The sequence below is a fragment of the Lissotriton vulgaris genome, chromosome 6 (assembly GCF_964263255.1).
Source record: "Lissotriton vulgaris chromosome 6, aLisVul1.2, whole genome shotgun sequence".
NCBI classification, from domain to species: Eukaryota; Metazoa; Chordata; class Amphibia; order Caudata; family Salamandridae; genus Lissotriton; species Lissotriton vulgaris.
This window is the reverse complement of record NC_141694.1, coordinates 1844700069-1844718944: the sequence shown is the minus strand read 5'-3', so window position 1 is coordinate 1844718944 and position 18876 is coordinate 1844700069. Positions and strand designations below refer to the sequence as shown.

At 48.9% G+C, this 18876-nt stretch overlaps 1 protein-coding gene across 1 annotated transcript in view; it reads right to left on the bottom strand.

The window, feature by feature from the left end:
• Positions 1–18876, bottom strand: part of LOC147709625 (exostosin-1-like) — a 130308-nt gene that overhangs the window by 31753 nt on the left and 79679 nt on the right. Inside the window, exons 8-10 of the mRNA XM_086926059.1 lie at positions 17186–17275; positions 11973–12133; positions 9097–9268 (exon numbers count right to left, since the gene is read on the bottom strand). Coding sequence (XP_086782185.1) covers positions 9097–9268; positions 11973–12133; positions 17186–17275 — 423 coding nt within the window. The remainder of the gene's footprint in view (positions 1–9096; positions 9269–11972; positions 12134–17185; positions 17276–18876) is intronic.

The following is an 18876-nucleotide window of genomic DNA, read 5'->3' as shown; positions in this document are numbered from 1 at the left end:
AGGTGCAGCTCACTGAGCCATCCTCCCAGCTGGGTGAAGAGGTCTGACAGGTTAGGGGCTGATGACACCAGGGCTGTGGGCCCCCTAGCCTCCAGTCAGGCCGCTCGGTGTGAGCCTCCTTGCTCTTGGACAGGCCCTGGCATGAGAACTTGGCTCATCATGTTTAGTGTCCCAGGACTCAGGGTCTTCAGTTTTCCTCACTCTCGAACCCCCCTGGGTATCATCGGACTCCACATTTGGTGCCCTCCTCAGCACAGACAATGCTGGGGAAGGAGAACTACCAAGAGGGTCACCAGGGACCTTGCTGCCTCCCCCGGATGCTCATCTGAACCCCATGAGACAAATGTAGCCCCCGGTGCAAAGCTACCATAATCCGAGCTGGGCGGGAGCTTCATAACTGGAATCCACAGAGCAAAGGGGCCCGGACAAGCACGAGGCCTGCATTGTCCCCCAACTCAGTTTGTTGTTTTAACATCACACTGAAGCCAAAATAGAAGTAGGGGCATGTCTATGGCCAGAATGATTATGAAAGGGAGGAGCGTTTTGTCTCTCACTGATTGGCTGGCCAAATTGTTTGTGCCTTTAGTGTAGAAGATCATTTTCTGACTGTGATTCAGCACCATTTTAAGTTGGGAATAGCAGAAGTGGGGCCCCTACTTCGCGCTCCGATGCCATAGGCATGTATGTTTGTGCTATTTATATTAGCAATCAATCAATCAACGACACTTATAGAGCGCGCTACATACCCGTAGGGTCTCAAGGCACTGGGGGAGGGGGGGTGCCGCTACTGCTCGAACAGCCAGGTCTTCAGCTTCTTCCTGAAGGAGAGGTGGTCTTGGGTCAGGCGCAGGTCGGACGGGAGGGAGTTCCAGGTCTTGGCGGCCAGGTAGGAGAAGGACCTTCCTCCTGTAGTCGCTCTTCGGATGCGGGGGACGGCGGCGAGGGCGTGGTTGGCTGATCGGAGGTGGCGTTTGGGAGCGTAGAAGTTGACTCGGCTGTTGAGGTAGCTCGGGCCTTGGTCGTGTAGGGCTTTGTGTGCGTGGGTGAGGAGGCGGAAGGTGATTCTTTTGTTGACGGGGAGCCAGTGAAGGTCTCTCAGATGTCCGGAGATGTGGCTGGTTCGTGGGATGTCGAGGATGAGTCTGGCTGAGGCGTTCTGGATCCGCTGGAGTCTCTTCTGGAGCTTGGCGGTGGTACCGGCATAGAGGGCGTTGCCGTAGTCCAGTCGGCTAGTGACGAGGGCCTGGGTGACGGTCTTCCTGGTCTCGGTGGGGATCCACCAGAAGATCTTCCGTAGCATGCGTAGGATGTTGAAGCACGCCGAGGAGACGTTGTTGACTTGCCTGGTCATGGAGAGGGAGGAGTCCAGGATGAAGCCCAGGTTGCGTGCATGGTCTGTCGGTTTGGGTGCGGTGCCCAGGGCGGGAGGCCACCAGGAGTCGTCCCAGGCGGAGGGTGAAGAGCCCAGGATGAGGACCTCCGTCTTGTCAGAGTTCAGTTTCAGGCGGCTGGTCGTCATCCACTCGGCTACCTCTTTCATCCCTTCGTGCAGGTTGGCTCTGGCGGTGGCGGGGTCGTTGGTCAGGGAGAGGATCAGCTGGGTGTCGTCGGCGTAGGAGATTATGCTGAGGTTGTGTTGGCGTGCGATGGCCGCGAGGGGGCTCATGTAGACGTTGAAGAGGGTGGGGCTCAGAGAGGATCCTTGAGGGACGCCGCAGATGACTTCGGAGGCCTCTGACTTGTACGGTGGTAGGCGGACTCTCTGTGTTCTTCCGTCGAGGAAGGAGATGATCCATTCCAGCGCCTTGTCCTGGATTCCGACGTTGCTGAGGCGCTGTACTAGGGTGCGGTGGCAGACAGTGTCGAATGCCGCGGAGAGGTCTAGGAGGATGAGGGCCGCTTTTTCTCCGTTGTCCATCAGGGCTCGGATGTCATCGGTGGCGGCGATGAGGGCGGTCTCGGTGCTGTGATTGGCTCAGAAGCCGGACTGTGAGGGGTCGAGGGATCCATTCGTCTCGAGGAAGGCGGCCATCTGCTTGTTGACGGTCTTCTCGATGACTTTGGCTGGAAACGGGAGGAGCGAGATGGGGCGGCAGTTCTTGAGTTCGGTGGGGTCCGCTGTTGGTTTCTTGAGTAGAGCGCTGAGTTCGGCGTGCTTCCAGCTCTCAGGGAAGGTGGCGGTGTCGAAGGATGTGTTGATGATGTCTCGCAGGTGGGGTGCGATGACAGCGTCGGCCTTGTTGAAGACGTGGTGAGGGCAGGGGTCGGTCGGTGATCCGGAGTGGATGGAGTTCACCGTGCGGATGGTGTCTTCGGTGCTGATCGGGGTCCAGGCGTGGAGGGTGGTGGTGGGGGGTGGTTGTTCGGTCATGGTGTGCGTTGGTTGGTTGTTGAAGCTGTTGTGTATGTCCGCGATCTTGTTGTGGAAGTATGAAGAGAGGGAGTTGCAGAGGTCTTGCGATGGGGTGATGTCGTTGTTTCCTGCGCTGGGGTTGGATAGCTCTTTCACGATGTTGAAGAGTTCCTTGCTGTTGTGTGCGTTGTTGTCCAGCCGGTCCTTGAATGCAGTTTTCTTGGCGGCGCGGATCAGCTGGTGGTGCTTCCGAGTGGCCAGCTTGAGGGTGGTCCTGTTGTCCGGTGTAGGTTCCCTTCTCCAGACTTTCTCGAGGGCTCGGCAGTTCTTCTTGGAGCTCTTGAGTTCGTCGGTGAACCACGGGGCTTTCTTGCTGCCGGGTCTGCTGGGCGGGGTCCTCAGCGGGGCGAGCTCGTCCGCGCAGATGCTGATCCACTTCGTGAGGTTGTCGGCGGCCTGGCTGGGGTTCGCTGAGCTGGCAGGAAGGTGCTGGCTCAGGGAGGTGGCGAGCTGGTCTGCTGTGATCTTGTTCCAGCTTCTGCGGGCGGCCTGTTGCTGGTGGTGGTGGGTCGTCGTTCTCTTGAAGGTGAAGTGGACGCAGCTGTGGTCCGTCCATTGAAGCTCTGTGGCGTGGCTGAAGTCGATGTCTGTGCTGGAAGAGAAGACTGCGTCGAGTGTGTGTCCGGCGAGGTGGGTGGGGGTGGACACCAGCTGCTTGAGTCCAAGATTGGCGAGGTTGTTGAGCAGGGTGCTGGTGTTGCGGTCGTTGTTGTTCTCCAGATGGAAGTTGAGGTCCCCCAGGAGGATGTAGTCAGCGGAGGGGAGGGCATGCGGGCTGACGAAGTCGGCGATGTCCTCGCTGAATTGTGTGCGTGGTCCCGGGGGTCGGTAGATCAGGGTGCCTCTGAGGGTGGTGTTCGGGTCGGTGTGGATCTGGAAATGCAGGTGTTCGGCGCTGGTCAGGGTGTTGTCGGTGCTGGTCGTGAGACGGATGGTGTTCCTGTGGATGATGGCGATGCCTCCTCCCATCTGGTTGGCGTTGCGGTCCCTCCGGACGATCTTGTAGCCCTCTGGGATAGCGATGGCGATGTCGGGAGCTGAAGAGGCGTTCATCCAGGTCTCCGTGAGGAAGGCAACGTCAGGGGCTGTGGCGTCTAGGAGGTTCCAGAGTTCGATGGCGTGTCTGTGGACGGAGCGGGTGTTGAGCAGGATGCACTTGAGGTGGGTGCTGCTGGTGTTCGACTTGGCGGGTGCTGGTGCGAGGCAGGTCCGGATGCAGGTGAATTTGCAGGCGTGGCAGCTGAAAGGTCCGTGGGTGCGTCGTGGTGTGGCTTGGTGGCATTCTGGGAGTCGGCCGGTGTTGAGTGCGATGAGGGTGGCGGCGGAGTACGTCAGGCGGGTAGGTCGGGGTCTTTGTGGGCCAGGGGTCCTGGCGCTGGTCGCGATCCGGTCGCGGACGGGCGCAGACGGGCTTACCTTTGGCGCGCCTTCGGCGCACAATCGGCGCACCCGCTGCGCGTGACCGCTGCGCGTTTGCACGGTCTCCATATAAGGCGAAGTGCGCGGGTGGGCGGAGCAGCTGGGAGGCGGGAGCGGGGAGGGTACAGAAGAGAAAAAGGGGCGGGGTAATCGGCGGTGGCGGGAAGCGGGGAGGGAGAGCGGAGGGCGGCGAGGTAGGCGGGCAAACAGGAAGGAAAACGTCAGCAAAACACCACAAATTTACAAGGAAACAAGCACAAATGTAAGGCAAAACAAGACAAACGCAGTCAAAAGCGAAGGCAGCCGGCAGGCGAGCGCGGACCACGCCGCTCGGAGGAGGGGGCGTGGTCAGCGGCAGCGAGGCAAAAAGCGAGGCAGTATAGGCAGGGCAAGGGGCACACGCAGCAGCTGGTGGCCGTGCGGCGCGGGGGTGTCCCACAAGTGGGTCACACTCACCTGCGTCGCACGGTCTCCATATAAGGCCAAGTGCGCGGGTGGGCGGAGCAGCTGGGAGGCGGGAGCGGGGAGGGTACAGAAGAGAAAAAGGGGCGGGGTAATCGGCGGTGGCGGGAAGCGGGGAGGGAGAGCGGAGGGCGGCGAGGTAGGCGGGCAAACAGGAAGGAAAACGTCAGCAAAACACCACAAATTTACAAGGAAACAAGCACAAATGTAAGGCAAAACAAGACAAAAGCAGTCAAAAGCGAAGGCAGCCGGCAGGCGAGCGTGGACCACGCCGCTCGGAGGAGGGGGCGTGGTCAGCGGCAGCGAGGCAAACAGCGAGGCAGTATAGGCAGGGCTAGGGGCACATGCAGCAGCTGGTGGCCATGCGGCGCGGGGGTGTCCCACAAGTGGGCAAGCAGACATCTTCTGCTTGCTGGACCTAAAAGCGCCCCACATCTCTCTCATTTTGTAATAAATGTGCTATTTATATACAATGAACCAACCTGAAAGGCAGCAGAGCACTGCACAAGGCCCAAAGTAAAGACACACTCAATGCGAGATCAGCGTGGTACCTGGTTTCTAAGAGTGAACGTGGACTGTTAAAGCATCATAATGTAGAGTTCTTTCAAGAGACATGTCTTCACCTCTTTCCTACTTCGGATCTGGGTTGAGCCAGTCCTATTGAGTACTGGAATGTCATTTTAGATCCTGGTTGAATAGACAGAGAAGGCCTGCCGTCCTATATTTTTCCTCTTATTCGTCTCCTCTTGGATGGTTTCATGGCTGCGATTTGAGGTAGAGCCACCTTAGATGGTGAGCTTGTCAGCCAGATAGACAGGGGCACCAATCAAAATGGCTTTGACTGGAATTGTGGTGACCGTGCGAGGCGCTTTGAAGTTTGTCGCTAGGCTCATTCAGTGGCTGTAAATCCCTTTGAATAATTGGAAGATAAGTCGTTCAAACTCATAAAGCAGATTTAAACTACTGACCTCTATCTTTCATAAAGCACTGGATTAGAAGTAGACAAAGTGGATTTCACAGCCTTCTGAACTGATTGAATAAAGTTCCACAGCCTTCTGTACCTATTGAATGAAGCATCAACGACGCTAATCAGCAATATTAAATCCGCCCCTGAAACAACATTGAAGGGTCTTCAGAAAATATTATTTGTCCTGAAGATGGTCTCATCGATCCATCAATAGAGACCGAAACGTCGACTCACGCTTTTTCTTATCTGATTGTTAGTCCAATTGTAGGAAAGAAGAAAAGCGTATACAACTGTTTCAAAGAAGTGTTTTGATCCATTCCTATGATATATGCTTCTTGTAACGTTGTTATTTATTCTGTACCCTTTTTAATTTCTACAGTGTATTAAATACAAACTTTTTTCATATACACCCGCACTATTTTTCTTCATTCTGATCACATATGGTGACTTATCTAGATTAATTGATTAATTATTGTTACATTTTTGTACCATTGACCTAAATTGTGACGGGTCACTAAACAGAATTATCGGCCGCTGTGCTGTGAATCAGGATAAACGAAATCCCTTGAAGGTATCTTCACCCTATCATATTTACTGGCCGAACCCTCAAGGGTATATTGGGTTGCTCGCTTTTTGGTTATTATTGTACAGGTTGCATCTGGTTTTAATATTGTTTTGTGCTGTCAAGAGCATCCAGTGGAGGTCCATGAGGGCAAGAGTATGTGGCGAGGCTCTTGATGAGACAAGCTGCTGCATGTACGGTGACCTTACGGTGCCAGGGTGGTCTCTCAGAGGTCAAAGGCTTGAACAGCAGTTCTGAAATCCCTCTTTGTCTGGAACTGCTTCTTTTCCTTTAGTAGAAAGAGCTGATACCAGGCCACCTTGATTTTGATGGCGGTGTTCCTTGAGGGTGCAGTCAATGTTTGGGGTGAAACCAAGTGATTTGGCACGGGGTGAAATTAGGGTTTAGAATTCAACCAAGTTCATGCCATAAAGCCAGGTGTAGACCAGATGTTACTTGTTACTCTTGGTGAACAACAGGAATTCTTCTATGTTGGGGACGGAGATGGTAGGAGACAGTATAGAGCCCCGGGGAACTCTGCAGGTGAATATGACTTTCTGGGACCTGGAGGCCATCGAAGAGTACCATCCTGGGACTGGAGGGGACAGAGGAGAGTTACACAGCCCTCGTGTGGCTGGATTATGCTGAGTACCACCTGCCGTGTGCTTCAGTCAGAAAGCTGGGAGGACTTCCTTGACCATCCAGCCATTACTGCGTTCACTGGCTGATTGAGAACTATACCTCATATAAGACGCTGACCAACCAGAATCATCTCTTTAACTTTTTTTTATTCCAGTCATTTATGGCCCACAGTTATCAGGGGACCCTGGCAATACTTTATTTTGGCAGTGAGAAAGGCCATGAGCCCTAAGTTTGGACACTAACAACTATCTGGTAAATACATTACCGTACCAGGAACAGTGCTGTAAATGTAACTGTAGAAGTGCAGGGACTCGCTCTTTAGAGTTCGGTTTTGCTCCTGAGAAGTGCAGGCATTCTCCCATTAAATGTATGGCAGTAGCACTGGTACTCTCCCATTAAATGTACTGCTGCAGTACTGAGAAGTGCAGGTACTCTCCCTTTGAAATGAAAGAAGTGCAGGTACTCTCCCTTTGAAATGAAAGAAGTGCAGGTACTACGTAGCATCAAACAGTCCCATACGGGGCTGGCTTTGGCGCTGTTGGTGCCTGGTGCGACAATCATTTTTGGCACCTGACGTCCCCATGACCTCCTCCTCGGATTCTCTCATGACCACCACACAAAAGTGCCTCTCATCCCTCTATAGACACTCTTTCACATACATTTAATTTGTTTTAAAGCACTGGTAAAGGCTGACGTTACTAATAATAATGTACATCTACCCAAACAACCCCCTTTCAGCAACATTAGGAATAGATAATGAAAGATTGGGGGGAAAACCATAAAGTTCGAACCTATTTCATGCAGTTTGCATGCAGCCTTTTGATTACAGTTCGTTCTTCTATATTAGGGTTGTGTCTTATGAAGAGCTGTAACAAAAGGGTCTCTGTGAAAAAAGAAGTAATCCACTCAGCTACCCAGACACAATACAGATCTGTGATCCGCATAGTGCGAGTTCTTTGCAGCAGGCATATTAACCTTCTGGACTACTTTATGGCAGGAGAAAGCTGCCACTAGACAAAACTCTGATCTCGCTCTATAGCAGGAACATTAATCACAAGAGCTATCTCGACATTTGTAATGCTGCCTGGAAACTGGACGCACAAGGAACTTTACAGCAGGTGTTTTTAAACCATATGTTACTGCTAAACACATCGCCCCCGAGGTCAGCGCCCAGTGTGGCGGCATCAGTCGCACTGCCCTAAGGCTGGCCCTGGTCCCACACCATTTAAAGCACTGACTGGGAACGTTTTAGTTTTGTCCGCAGAGATGGGGGCCTGCATTCTTCAAATTGCACAGGAATGTTTTATATTTCAGGAACATGTAATGTTTCTAGAGGGATCTCTCCACCCATTAGGAGATTTTTACTAAGGAAGGCTCTTCGACTTTGCAGCTTGATCTCAACTGGTCAGACCTCATATTGTGCACTTCCGGTCAGACCGCAGACGTGTACTTCCGGTCAGCACTCATCCACGCACTGACGGCGAGACCTCACGCTTTTAAGCTGCCTCCAGGGGGTGGGGCTATTATTGTGAACGGTGTCTGACTTTGTCACTGCAGCTCAGCGCCCTCATAGACAGAAATATCTCAGCCCTGCACCTCTGACATCACACCCATCGTCATCACCAATCATTTCCATCATCATCTTTCCAGGGTCTGCACATTCTGTGAGCACCAACATCATCACCCTCTGTAGTACCACACCTGTGTGCGCCCTGATATACCAGAGCCATCACGGGGCCGGTGTGCACTATCCCACCCTTCTATGGCTGAAGCCATATTTAATTACAAGTGTGGTAAATAAATGTATTATTCCATGTGCACTTTTCCCCTGAAGGTGTTATTCTACACTGCCTTGTTCTTTTAGAGTTATAGTTTAGTTTGTATTTGCCTGTGGTGTAGATCACGCACCTTACTGTGACAATGGGACTTATTTTTGTGTCTGTGCACAGTGTGTGTCGTGGCAGTAAAAACTCTGTCAGGTTGCCTGCAGTCGGCAGGTAACTCTTTTGCATTGCATGCTGGGATACTGCATCTGACTTGAAAGACTGCCTGGATGAAACATCTTGGAGACCATTTACAGAGTGATTTCTTCAGTGTAAATATATATTTGCCAGTGTTGTACTAGAGAGCCTCTCTTTTGCTAGACCTTGCATGCTTGAAAATTCTTTGGTTAGTTGATCAAACTTCAGAAACCCTGGTGAGTAAACCCCTCTGAGAAATGCAGTACTATAATCTAGATGAGGGCTTGTTAAAGAAAAAAAGACATTACTGCTGACTGCTTCTTAGTAAAGAATACACTAGTTTCACTTCTGCGACTTATGCACAGAGAATAGATATTTGTGTGTGAAATATCTTGAGAGGATTCACAGCCTAAAGTTAACTTTGCAAAGGTGGTAACACCTCTTCTCCATGCTGTTTGCACCTACTACCAGCCATGGCCCCTACTGTGCATTTTCTAGCAGAGAGATGTGGGGACGATAGAGGAGTTGTGTTTGGTTTCCAAATACACAAGCATTCAGTTCTACCTCCCCGCCACGCCTTCAGGTAACCCCATCAGTCAAGCGCCACAGACGGTGACATTGATGGGACAGTTGTGGCACGGTGGAACAGCTGGATGCATTTGGCACACACCTGCGGCATCATGGTCTCCTTGTATTGCTTCTTTTGGGTGACTTTGATTGGAGGCAGCTTGGTAACAGCAGAAACCAGGAAGTTCATCAGAATATCCTCACAGTTGGCCATCTGGTCCACCATGCTGTGCAGGCTGCTGGGAAGGTAGAACGTGTACAGGTAATGGTAGTACCTGAAAGGGAAGAGGCTGACAGTCAGGAGAAGAAACATGCCAACAGCTTGTATGTGGAACACAGTCCCCCATCATGCCTTTTGCAATCATAAATTGCAATATTGAAGCTTTCATCTCAATGGGTCACCAGGTATCTCCTCCAGCCCACAGTGACTTTACTCTCAACATCTTTGACTTTTCCACAATGAGTAGGTACAGCCCTCTGGACTCACTCCTAACAATCACCCACAGATCACTGAAGTTGACACATTCACCTAAGAGAGGAACCCACCCATTCGAACCCCAGACCTGCACAAGCCAAACCAAACTCCAGTCGCTGATGGAATTATCAGAACCGTTTGCAAAGTCCAAGAAAGCGTTCGGTTCTCAGTGACTTGTAGACAACACCTAACTGTGCATCTTATTAGACTGGCAGCCTAGGTGCAGCCAGGCCCTCTTTTACAATCGGTCCCATCTAGGCTGAAAGAGCTTTGCTGTAAACCTGTACAGTAAACGACAAGGTGTGAGAACCTGGGCATTTCATTGCAACATGATCTCTTTGACAAAACTAAAATTGAGGACAAGATTTAGATTATTTTTCTACTATTTTACCTAAAAAACAACCCTCTCTGTTATTCATATGATGTTGATACCACTTCCATTTCTAGAGTTGTTACTTGTATAGTCCATTCAGTGCTCTGTCCAAGCGATCCCTCAGAGGGTTTGCATGAGCTCAGGAGGTGGCGGCTGGCTGGTGGTGTGAGGTGAGAGAGCAGGTTGGACTCGCAGAGATCCTTGAATTGGTCCTCAAGAAAAAACTGCTCTTAATATTTGGCTACATTACATATGTAATTGGATCTCATCAGATCTCCACAGTTTCACTCCCTCCTTCAAGCTACCCGTAGTGGGGAGAAACTTTTGGTGCAACTTGTTTTAATTCGGATACATCCAGTCACTCTACTCTACTGAAGGAACAAACCCTAGTTTCTGTCTGCAAGATCTAAAAAGGTTCTGGAATCTTAAGTCTTTTTTGGAAGAGGCTTTTGTCCTCCTTCTTGAGTAGAGCTTCAAAGAGGTTTCCCCATGAAACTCTGCCCTCAACAGTATTGACTCACTCATTCTTTATTTCGCATTCCCAGGGATGATCGACTGTAAACTCCTCTGTGTTGATTCTCTAAACAACAATCATGCCAATTTCCAGATGGGAAACAACAAGGTTCCTCCTGTAATAAATGCACATACCGCAGAGTCATGAAGATGGAGTTTATTCTTTGTAGCTGGTCTGAGGACCGCCCTTTCTACAACTCATTGCCTATTCACCAACCTGCTTCGCCAAGTTGGCAGGGTATGCCCAGACGTGGGTCCCTTGCTCATTTTGCCACTGGAGTCAAGCTATCCTGGCTGATGACGGCTGATAGCCAGAAACCGGTCCCAGGATGCTTGTTTCTAGTCCAGGGAAGACATGGCTTGGCAGTCCGGTCTGTACTGTTCCCATGAGGCACAGGGTCAGACTGATTTACAAATGGGTACATCTGAACTTGGGTGGCAAAGTGAGCTAAATAACTATGATGGATTCAACCCAGATCTGTGACTGGGGGAGAGTGTCTGAAAATTTTCGGTTCTCCGTCCGTCATCTCCTCGTGTTTGCTGTGGTTTAAAAAAAGACATCTTTCATGTTTAGATGAAATGTGTTAAGCCAGGTTTTATTCAGCTCTGTAGCATAGTTTGTGGTGTTGAGGCTCAGAAGTTTCCTTTCTTGATGAGGACTCTGTCTCTGTCAGTGCAGTGCAGCTCTGCTCCTGGAACTCTCCTTCAGCAGAGCACAGTCAGTGCTGTCCTGGGATCGCTTTCTTTTCTTGTCAGTGCTGTACAGCTCCAGTATTGTCTTACTTCAGTACAATGGAGTATAGTCGGAGCTCCACACACATCAAGCATTGGTATCAGTTCTGCGTCAGTGCGGTGCAGCTCCAGCATCATCTTCCTTCTGTAGAGCCGAGTCCAGTCAGTCCTCCCCAGTTCCTGCATTGCTATCAGTGCAGCTTTAGTGCTGTTCAGCTCCAGCATTATATTCCTTCCGTAGAGCAGAGTCTTTGTGAATTGGCCCCCATGTGTTTACAGAGTGTGGCTGTGTGCAGCATATCATGTACTCTAGGGTGCTGTTGTCTCTTTAAGTATTTTATTTTTGATATATCTGCGGTCTCTTTAAGTATTATTTATTTTTAATTTATCTGTGGTTTCATAAATCACTGATTGGGCCCTTCAAGGCACCAAAAGTTCACAGTATGATCGAAACATATAAAACTATAGGAAAACATTAATGGAAATGGACATATGGGGCCATTAAAATCCGATGGGACTGTGCAAGAGAAAAAAGACAAGTTATGGACACACATGAGAGATGAAAGAAAAGCAAACTACATGAAAAAAGTGATAATACCCAGAGATCGGGCCTCGAGGTTGCAATGTTTGTCATGAGGGGTACTGTTTCTCACACCACTGAAGAGGAGACGGCAGCTTTTAGTGTGAGGAGGAGAGGCCACCATGTTTCGGTGCTTACTGTGACCAGGTTCCAGGCCTTCATCAGGACGGATAGTCTGAGAGGCTTTACCAATGCTGTCCTGTTACTCCAAGACAAACTCTGGGTGCCAGCCACAAATCGGGTGCATTGAACACACTAGGCACAGAGTCCAGAGCCAGATTCTGGAAGCCCAGGTGATAGTCTTACCTGTGGTAAAATGCTGCCCCGGTCAGCACCATGGAGTAATCATTGGTCCACTTGGAGGTGTAAGCCCACCACGCTTTGCCGGGGTCCCAGAAATGGCTGCGCGCGGGGTACCCCACGATGCGCTCGGGGAAGCTGCACCACACGGTGAAGGCAAAGTCAACCTAGGGAGAGAAACAGAGAGTGCTTAGGGGGGCTGCCTCTGCAGGGACCAGAGGTTTGTGGGGGAAGGGTAGGCTTTGCAATGAAGGCTCTTGCACCCTCGCCTCTTTAGATATGATGTGCTTAGAAGCAACGCTCTATAACCTGCCCCAAGATTCCAACTCGCACATACTATACAGGAAACAACCCCACACATTACAAATAATACAGACGCAAACTTTCTCATCAAATTCTATCCATTTATAATCGTGTTATTTTAGATTTTCAATTCACCCAACAGAGAAGCTTTTGCACACAGCATTTTTGAAAACAGAATGGTGTGTGGGGTGCATTTGAGGCAGACAACAGAAATTAGAATGAGATGGGGCAGGAAAAGTAACTTACACTCAGACCCATCATAGCGAACTCCCTGAAGAGTAGTCTTTCACTACAGGCACATATTTACAACTGAGGCTCATGTCAAGTGATTTCCCTCTAGCAAATGGTAGCCTTATAAGCCAGACCCTCAGGTTCAAAGGTCAGCGTTTCAGCCATTAGGTCACTCCTACTGCTATAGACATATATACACTAGCATACAGCGTGCATTTTACTGACTTACAGAACAGCAAAAGAGCACGTGTCCGGCTATAATATACAGAATAAAGTAGCCCCCGCCATACATGCTAAGGTCACCCCAAGTCAACTTTGAGTTCTGTCTTATAAGGGTTGAAGCTCGTGTACAGAAGAAAGCCTGAGACATCTTCCCACAACGTGATTATTTTTAGGGTTGAGAGGAAATAGTTCAATGTAGTGTCCAGAGCCCTGTCCCATGGCCTCAATATGGGATCAGGCTCTCTTCGATCTCTGTCTGACCCTGGCCAAACCTGGAAGTTGGTCGACACATTTTGTGGAATATTTTTGGGAAACAGTGGCCGGTGTCCCAGTGTAGTGTCCTACTTCTTTAGCATTTAGGCAATTAGCTCATCTGCTTAATGCTTTAAATCCACATAGTTCTTGCTACTGTTCTATTCTATAAAGCACTTATAGCGCGCATAGCTACCCATGGGCATCCCAGCGCTAGTGGTGTGGAACAGGCTCGCTAAGGAGATTTAGAGGTCCCGTCTTGCAAAAGCTCAATCTTAAGTGATTTCCCAAATGGGGTTCCTTTTTGATCAATGGAAGGGAAGTGAGGAGGATATTCCACAAGTTGGCCGCATTGTAAGGAACAGACCGCCCTCCACAATTTACCTTATTGATAATGGGAATCTTGGCCAAATGGGCATTTGAGGATCGCAAAGATCTCCCGGGAGTGTAGGGGGGGTAACAGTGAGCGGGAGATCAAACGCCCTTGCCAAGAAGTGCCCTGTGGTTGATGCAAAGTGATTTTAATGAAATTGCTAAGGAACTGTTATTACCGTATGGCGGGGAAGGCTATGTGTACTTAGTCGATGATACACAAACAGTGAACTAAAACCATACAGTTTACCAACTAACTATGGCAAGTAGTGATGTTTGTGGTAATGCATGACCACAGGTGACATCACATATCACCTCACCCTTGACATCATCAATGCAAGCATTATGAACGCACAATTGTCTGTTTCTTTGTGTTTCTTTTCACTGATGTTGTGTTGTTACTTACAGGCTGATTTGTATGTTGGCAGAAAGTACACTCTCTTGCAACACCAACGGAGTATTCATACAGCCAACATAATGGTCCGCCCACTAGATTAAAAAGCGGGCGTACCTTTGGTGTAAGGATGGCGGAGGCTACTTTGTCTTCGCCATGGTTACACGGTCACCCCTGCGACAACCTGAGCGAGTAAGGGCTGTCATAGGTTGGCCTCTATGTCCTCCCACCTAATTTAGACAGCTCCCATGGCGAGGGGGGCTGGAGGGGGCATTTAAATATATATATATATTTTTAAAATCCTCGGTCAGAATTTTCTATTTGAAAATAAACAATAGTTTGAAAGACTTTGCCTTTAGGTTAATGGAGCCATGCGTCAAACTTAAACAAGCATTGACAAGAACGGCTGTGATGTCGACGGCTGCCAATGCTCCAGCAACATACACTGCCTCAGTGGTCATTTGGCAGGTGGCTACTCCGTCTGGGTGATTGGTGATTTCATTTGCAATAACATTTTTCAGCGAATATTTAGGTTTTTATAATGATATATGTTATTCCCTTGAGATAGGAAATACCTGCTGTGCAATGGCTTCAGTTGTGCACAGCGGGTGTTGAGCGCAGGGCCGACATGGTCATAACCCATTGTGGATGGCCTTTGACTGTGCACAGCGGGGGCTGATTGCAGCACCCAGCCCATCCCCCTTTTCACCGACATTCACACGTCCGAGGCATCTGACCCATCAGCAGTTGTGCGGGTCTCTGGCCCAGCCCTGCCCAAAGCCCCTATCTCACTGAACCCACATCACATGGCCTTTGACCATGCACAGGAACATCTGGGCATAGGGCTTGGCCTACAGCCACACACTGCACCTGCCCCTGCCCGCTTATATCCGCTGCGCATTATCTCTGCCTGCGTAGAGGCCATCTGCATCATGGGTGGAGTCCTCACTCCACCCATACCGGCTGCAGGAGTTAGGAGGATCGGATAGTAGCAGCGCAGCCCAGTTGCCTAACAGTAGCCCCCACAGCCCTCCACGGTGCAGGGGAGCCTGAGCTTCAGGGGGCCCCCTCTGGCACTCTGCACGGGCAGTGCCTGAGGGCTCCTTAATAGGTCTGGAATGTGAGGGGCCCCACCATGTACTCTGCAAGTTTCGTTACGTCATTGGCACAGCCCACTCCAGCACATGGTCCTCAAGCATATTCAACAATCACAGCACTTGACTTAGCAGTGGAGCTGGTTATTTACAAATTAATGACCCCCTATTTAACTTTGGGTCCCAATTGACTGAGCTGCAAGAAACCTGACATACTAAGATACATCTGTTAATGGTAGGTGCATGGAAAAGTTTGTGCAGGTTTGTCAAACTGCAATAAAGTTGTCAGGCAATGAAAATACTCCTTCTCAGTGGATACTGCAAATTAACCATAATATCTGCATATTTAAAATGGAAAAAATTGTGAATTCCCATAAATTTGGGCAGATTGAATAAAATATGTTTTTTCCTCCTTTCTCTATCTTTATAAAACTCCACCAAAGGTCATCATGCCTCTCAAATCTGTAATAAGATGTTTTGCAACATTCCAAATTCACACATTTCAACATGGCAAAAAAACAAATTGAAACCATTCACCAACCAATCAAAGCACCACAAAACTATTTTGATTGACAACTTCATGAATTCCAAATACAAGAATGAACTAAAAAAGATTTCTCACTAATTCATCCCTTCAAATTCTGCCCGCGCCCTTCACCTACACATATCTCAGAAAGAACAAAAAAGTTCTGTTCTGAGTAAATTCGTAATTTATTGTCAAGTTTGGTATAATTTTATTCTGTAATTTTTGCAGTAGTGATGGGGATGATAAAAATTAGTCTGAGAAATGTTTTTTTTACCCTCTTTTAACTATTTCATGCATGGACACCCAGCTCATCCTCTCCCTCACCAACAAACCAAACATCACCAATCACAACTTCGAAAGCTGTCGTAACCTGGATGAAGAACGGCTGCCTGAAACTCAACTCAGAGAAAACAGAAGACCTCATCCTCGGCTCCATCACACCGCATGGGACGATGCCTGGTTGCCCTCGGTAATCCCCCCCACCCGACGGACCCCGCACGAAACCTCGGCATCATACTCGACTCATCGCTCACAATGAACCGCAAGATCAATGCTGTATACCCGACCTACTTCAACACCCTCCGCAGGCTACGTAAGACTTTCAGATGGATACCTTCCGAATCCAGAGAAACTGTCATGCACGCTCTCATCAGCAGAAGACTGGACTACGTTAACGCTCTCTATGCTATAATCAACAAGAAACTCCTTTGCAAACTCCAGACCGTCCAGAACGCCGCAGCCATACTGTTCCTTGACATCCCTCCTGCAGTCACATCACCCAACACCCCTGCGATCTCCACTAGCTTCCAGTCGAAAGAAGAATAACCTTCAAGCTCCACACACACATGGCCCTTCACAACACCGGACCAGTATACCTGAACAACCGCCTCTACTTCCACGCACACAAAAGACACCTCCGACAAGCCTACCTCTCTCTGGCCTTCATCCCAAGCATCCACAGGACCAGAACAGGAGGGAGGTCCTTCTACCTCGCAGCCAAGGCCTGGACCGACCTCCCCCTCCACCTCTGGCAAGCCCTCACACTGCCCCAGTTCAGGAAGTACCTCAAAACCTGGTGCTTCGGATGAACCCAGCGCTCAACAGAGCCACCCTCCTCCCCCCTCCCCCCCACTCCCCCAGCGCCTTGAGATGTTAAATGTCGTATACTTGTAAAGCTCACTGAACAACAGTAGTTGTGCTTTACCAACCCTGATTGATTGACAGATCTGCATTAAACTTAACATACCAAGACATAGCCAGATGTGCTAAGTTGGCTCCGAAGGTTTTGCCGATTCGTCACAAAGTACCAAATTCATTAGCAAACAAAAAACCTTTTCAATGAAAGTGTGCTTTCATTAGAACTACAGAATCAGTGTTGCTGATTCCTTCATATAAAAAAGCTTATGGGACATACCTTGAAGGACTACTCTGCCAGAACGCATGGCTTTGGGCCATCTAGGCGATAATTCATCCTGCTTCTTGTTCATGATATAGCCCTCAACCTAAATAAAGCTCAGGTTCCTTGGCCCATCAACAGAATTGGAGGGCCTATGTGGTGACCCATGAATGTTGTCACTTCCTGTTCCCTGTTGGCTCATGTTGTGCCCTGTTGCCTCACAGATCCACGCCTCAGCAGTCCATTGGAAGAGAGGGCGACCACATGACCCTAGCGGTTTCTCCTCCCATTGGCTAATGTAATGTACGGTTTGTCCTGGGAATGGTCTCCACACAGCAGGTCCAGCAAGACAAGGTAATCATAAAGCGTGTCACTGGCACAGTTGAGGACTCTTCTGTGCTGCTATCACATGGCTCCGGTCTCACTCACCTCATTGGTCGACAGGACGGTGTCGTCATCCAGGCTTAGCACCGCCTCTGTCTGGATGGCATCGTACGGGAAGAAGCGACTGCTCATAGTCTGTGGAAGGATAAAACACAACACAGGTTGTAAATATGTCCTTCAAGAGTGCTGGCAACAGGCCCTAAGCGCCATTCACCTCTACATGTCATCGCGCGTCACAGAATTTCACCCTACAATCAAGGCACTACCTGAAGGTCTAAGTAGGAACTCACTGCGTTTGTGATAATTGAACATACATGAGAAAAGTCTGGCTCTCTCTGACAAAATAAGGCAGAAAGTCATACTTACATCCATATTCAGAACTTTTATTTTCAACACAAGGCTAGTTTGCATCTGAGTGGTCCCTGTTCATTAGGGCAGAGATGGACACAAAATGTTGGAATGTAATGCCCCAGATAAACTGCTTGTGATTCAAGCATTTCTCTCCATCACTGTTGTGGGCTCTAAGTGTAGTGTCCTAAGTGTCTTGGGTGATGATCAGAAATGGGCCCCATGCCAGCTGGGACATAGGGTTTCAAGATGTAACTGAGTTGTGGTGCCCAACAAGGCTGGAACATGTCTGGAGTTACTTGTGGGTTATTTAAGAGGGGGCGAGATATCATTGTTCGAGCCGGACTGCTCCTCTTAGGGCGAGGCCAAGAATAATTAGAAAATGCTTTGTCCCTGACTGCAATGGGGCAGGAAGAAGCGCGAAGGGTATTCCCAGATGTGGGTCTCTTGCTCACTTTGCCACTGGATTCAAGCTAGCCTGGCTGATGAGGGCTGTTAGCCCAAAACCAGTCCCAGGATGCTTGTTTCAGGTCCACAGAAGACATGGTTTGGCAGTTCGGGCTGGACTGTTCCCATGAGGCACAGGGTCAGACTGATTTGCATATAGCTGTGTCTGAACTGGGTTGGCGAACTGAGCTAAAGAACGATGATGGATTCAACCCAGATCTGTGACTGGGGGTGAGTGTCTGAACAGTTTATCATCTCCTTGTGTTTGAAATGAGGCGGATATCATAATTAGGGCTCCTGGTTTTATGATATTTATTTTTTTAACATTTCCGTCTGTATTTATCCATATTTATTTTTTGGCCCTCTTATTGGTATTTTTCCATATTTATTTTGTGTTTTTAGAATAAATGGAGTCATGAAACTGTATATTTTCATATTAATTAAACTCTTGGACGTGCACTCATACGTGGAAGCCTATCACTTTTTCGCGAATTAAGCAGCCACAAATAACATAACACTACACCCATAAGTGCATATTAGCTTTATTCTACAAATATATGTTAACATATGCCTGTATTTAAGGAAATCTGATCTTCTTTTGTAACTCCCTATCTGTCTAGCTGCTCAGTTTTTGCCTGGAATTCATGAAAGACATCATGGAGAGTCTTTCACAAAAGCACAATTTTCCGTTTTTTTCCACTTTTAAAAATAAAAACAGACAGGAAACACATTGTATTCTGTTAGCATTTATCTGTAGGAATCAATAAAAACTGACAACTGAGAGCCGTAGTCATAACTAAAGGGCAGTGGAATGTGCCCAAAGTATTTATCAGCGATACTAATTGATATACACATTTCCATCTATCAGTTTTTTTGTTAATTAAAGTGCAATTTTGCGAAGCCCCAAAAAAATCCTCAAAAAACGAGGAATAAGCCTGGGG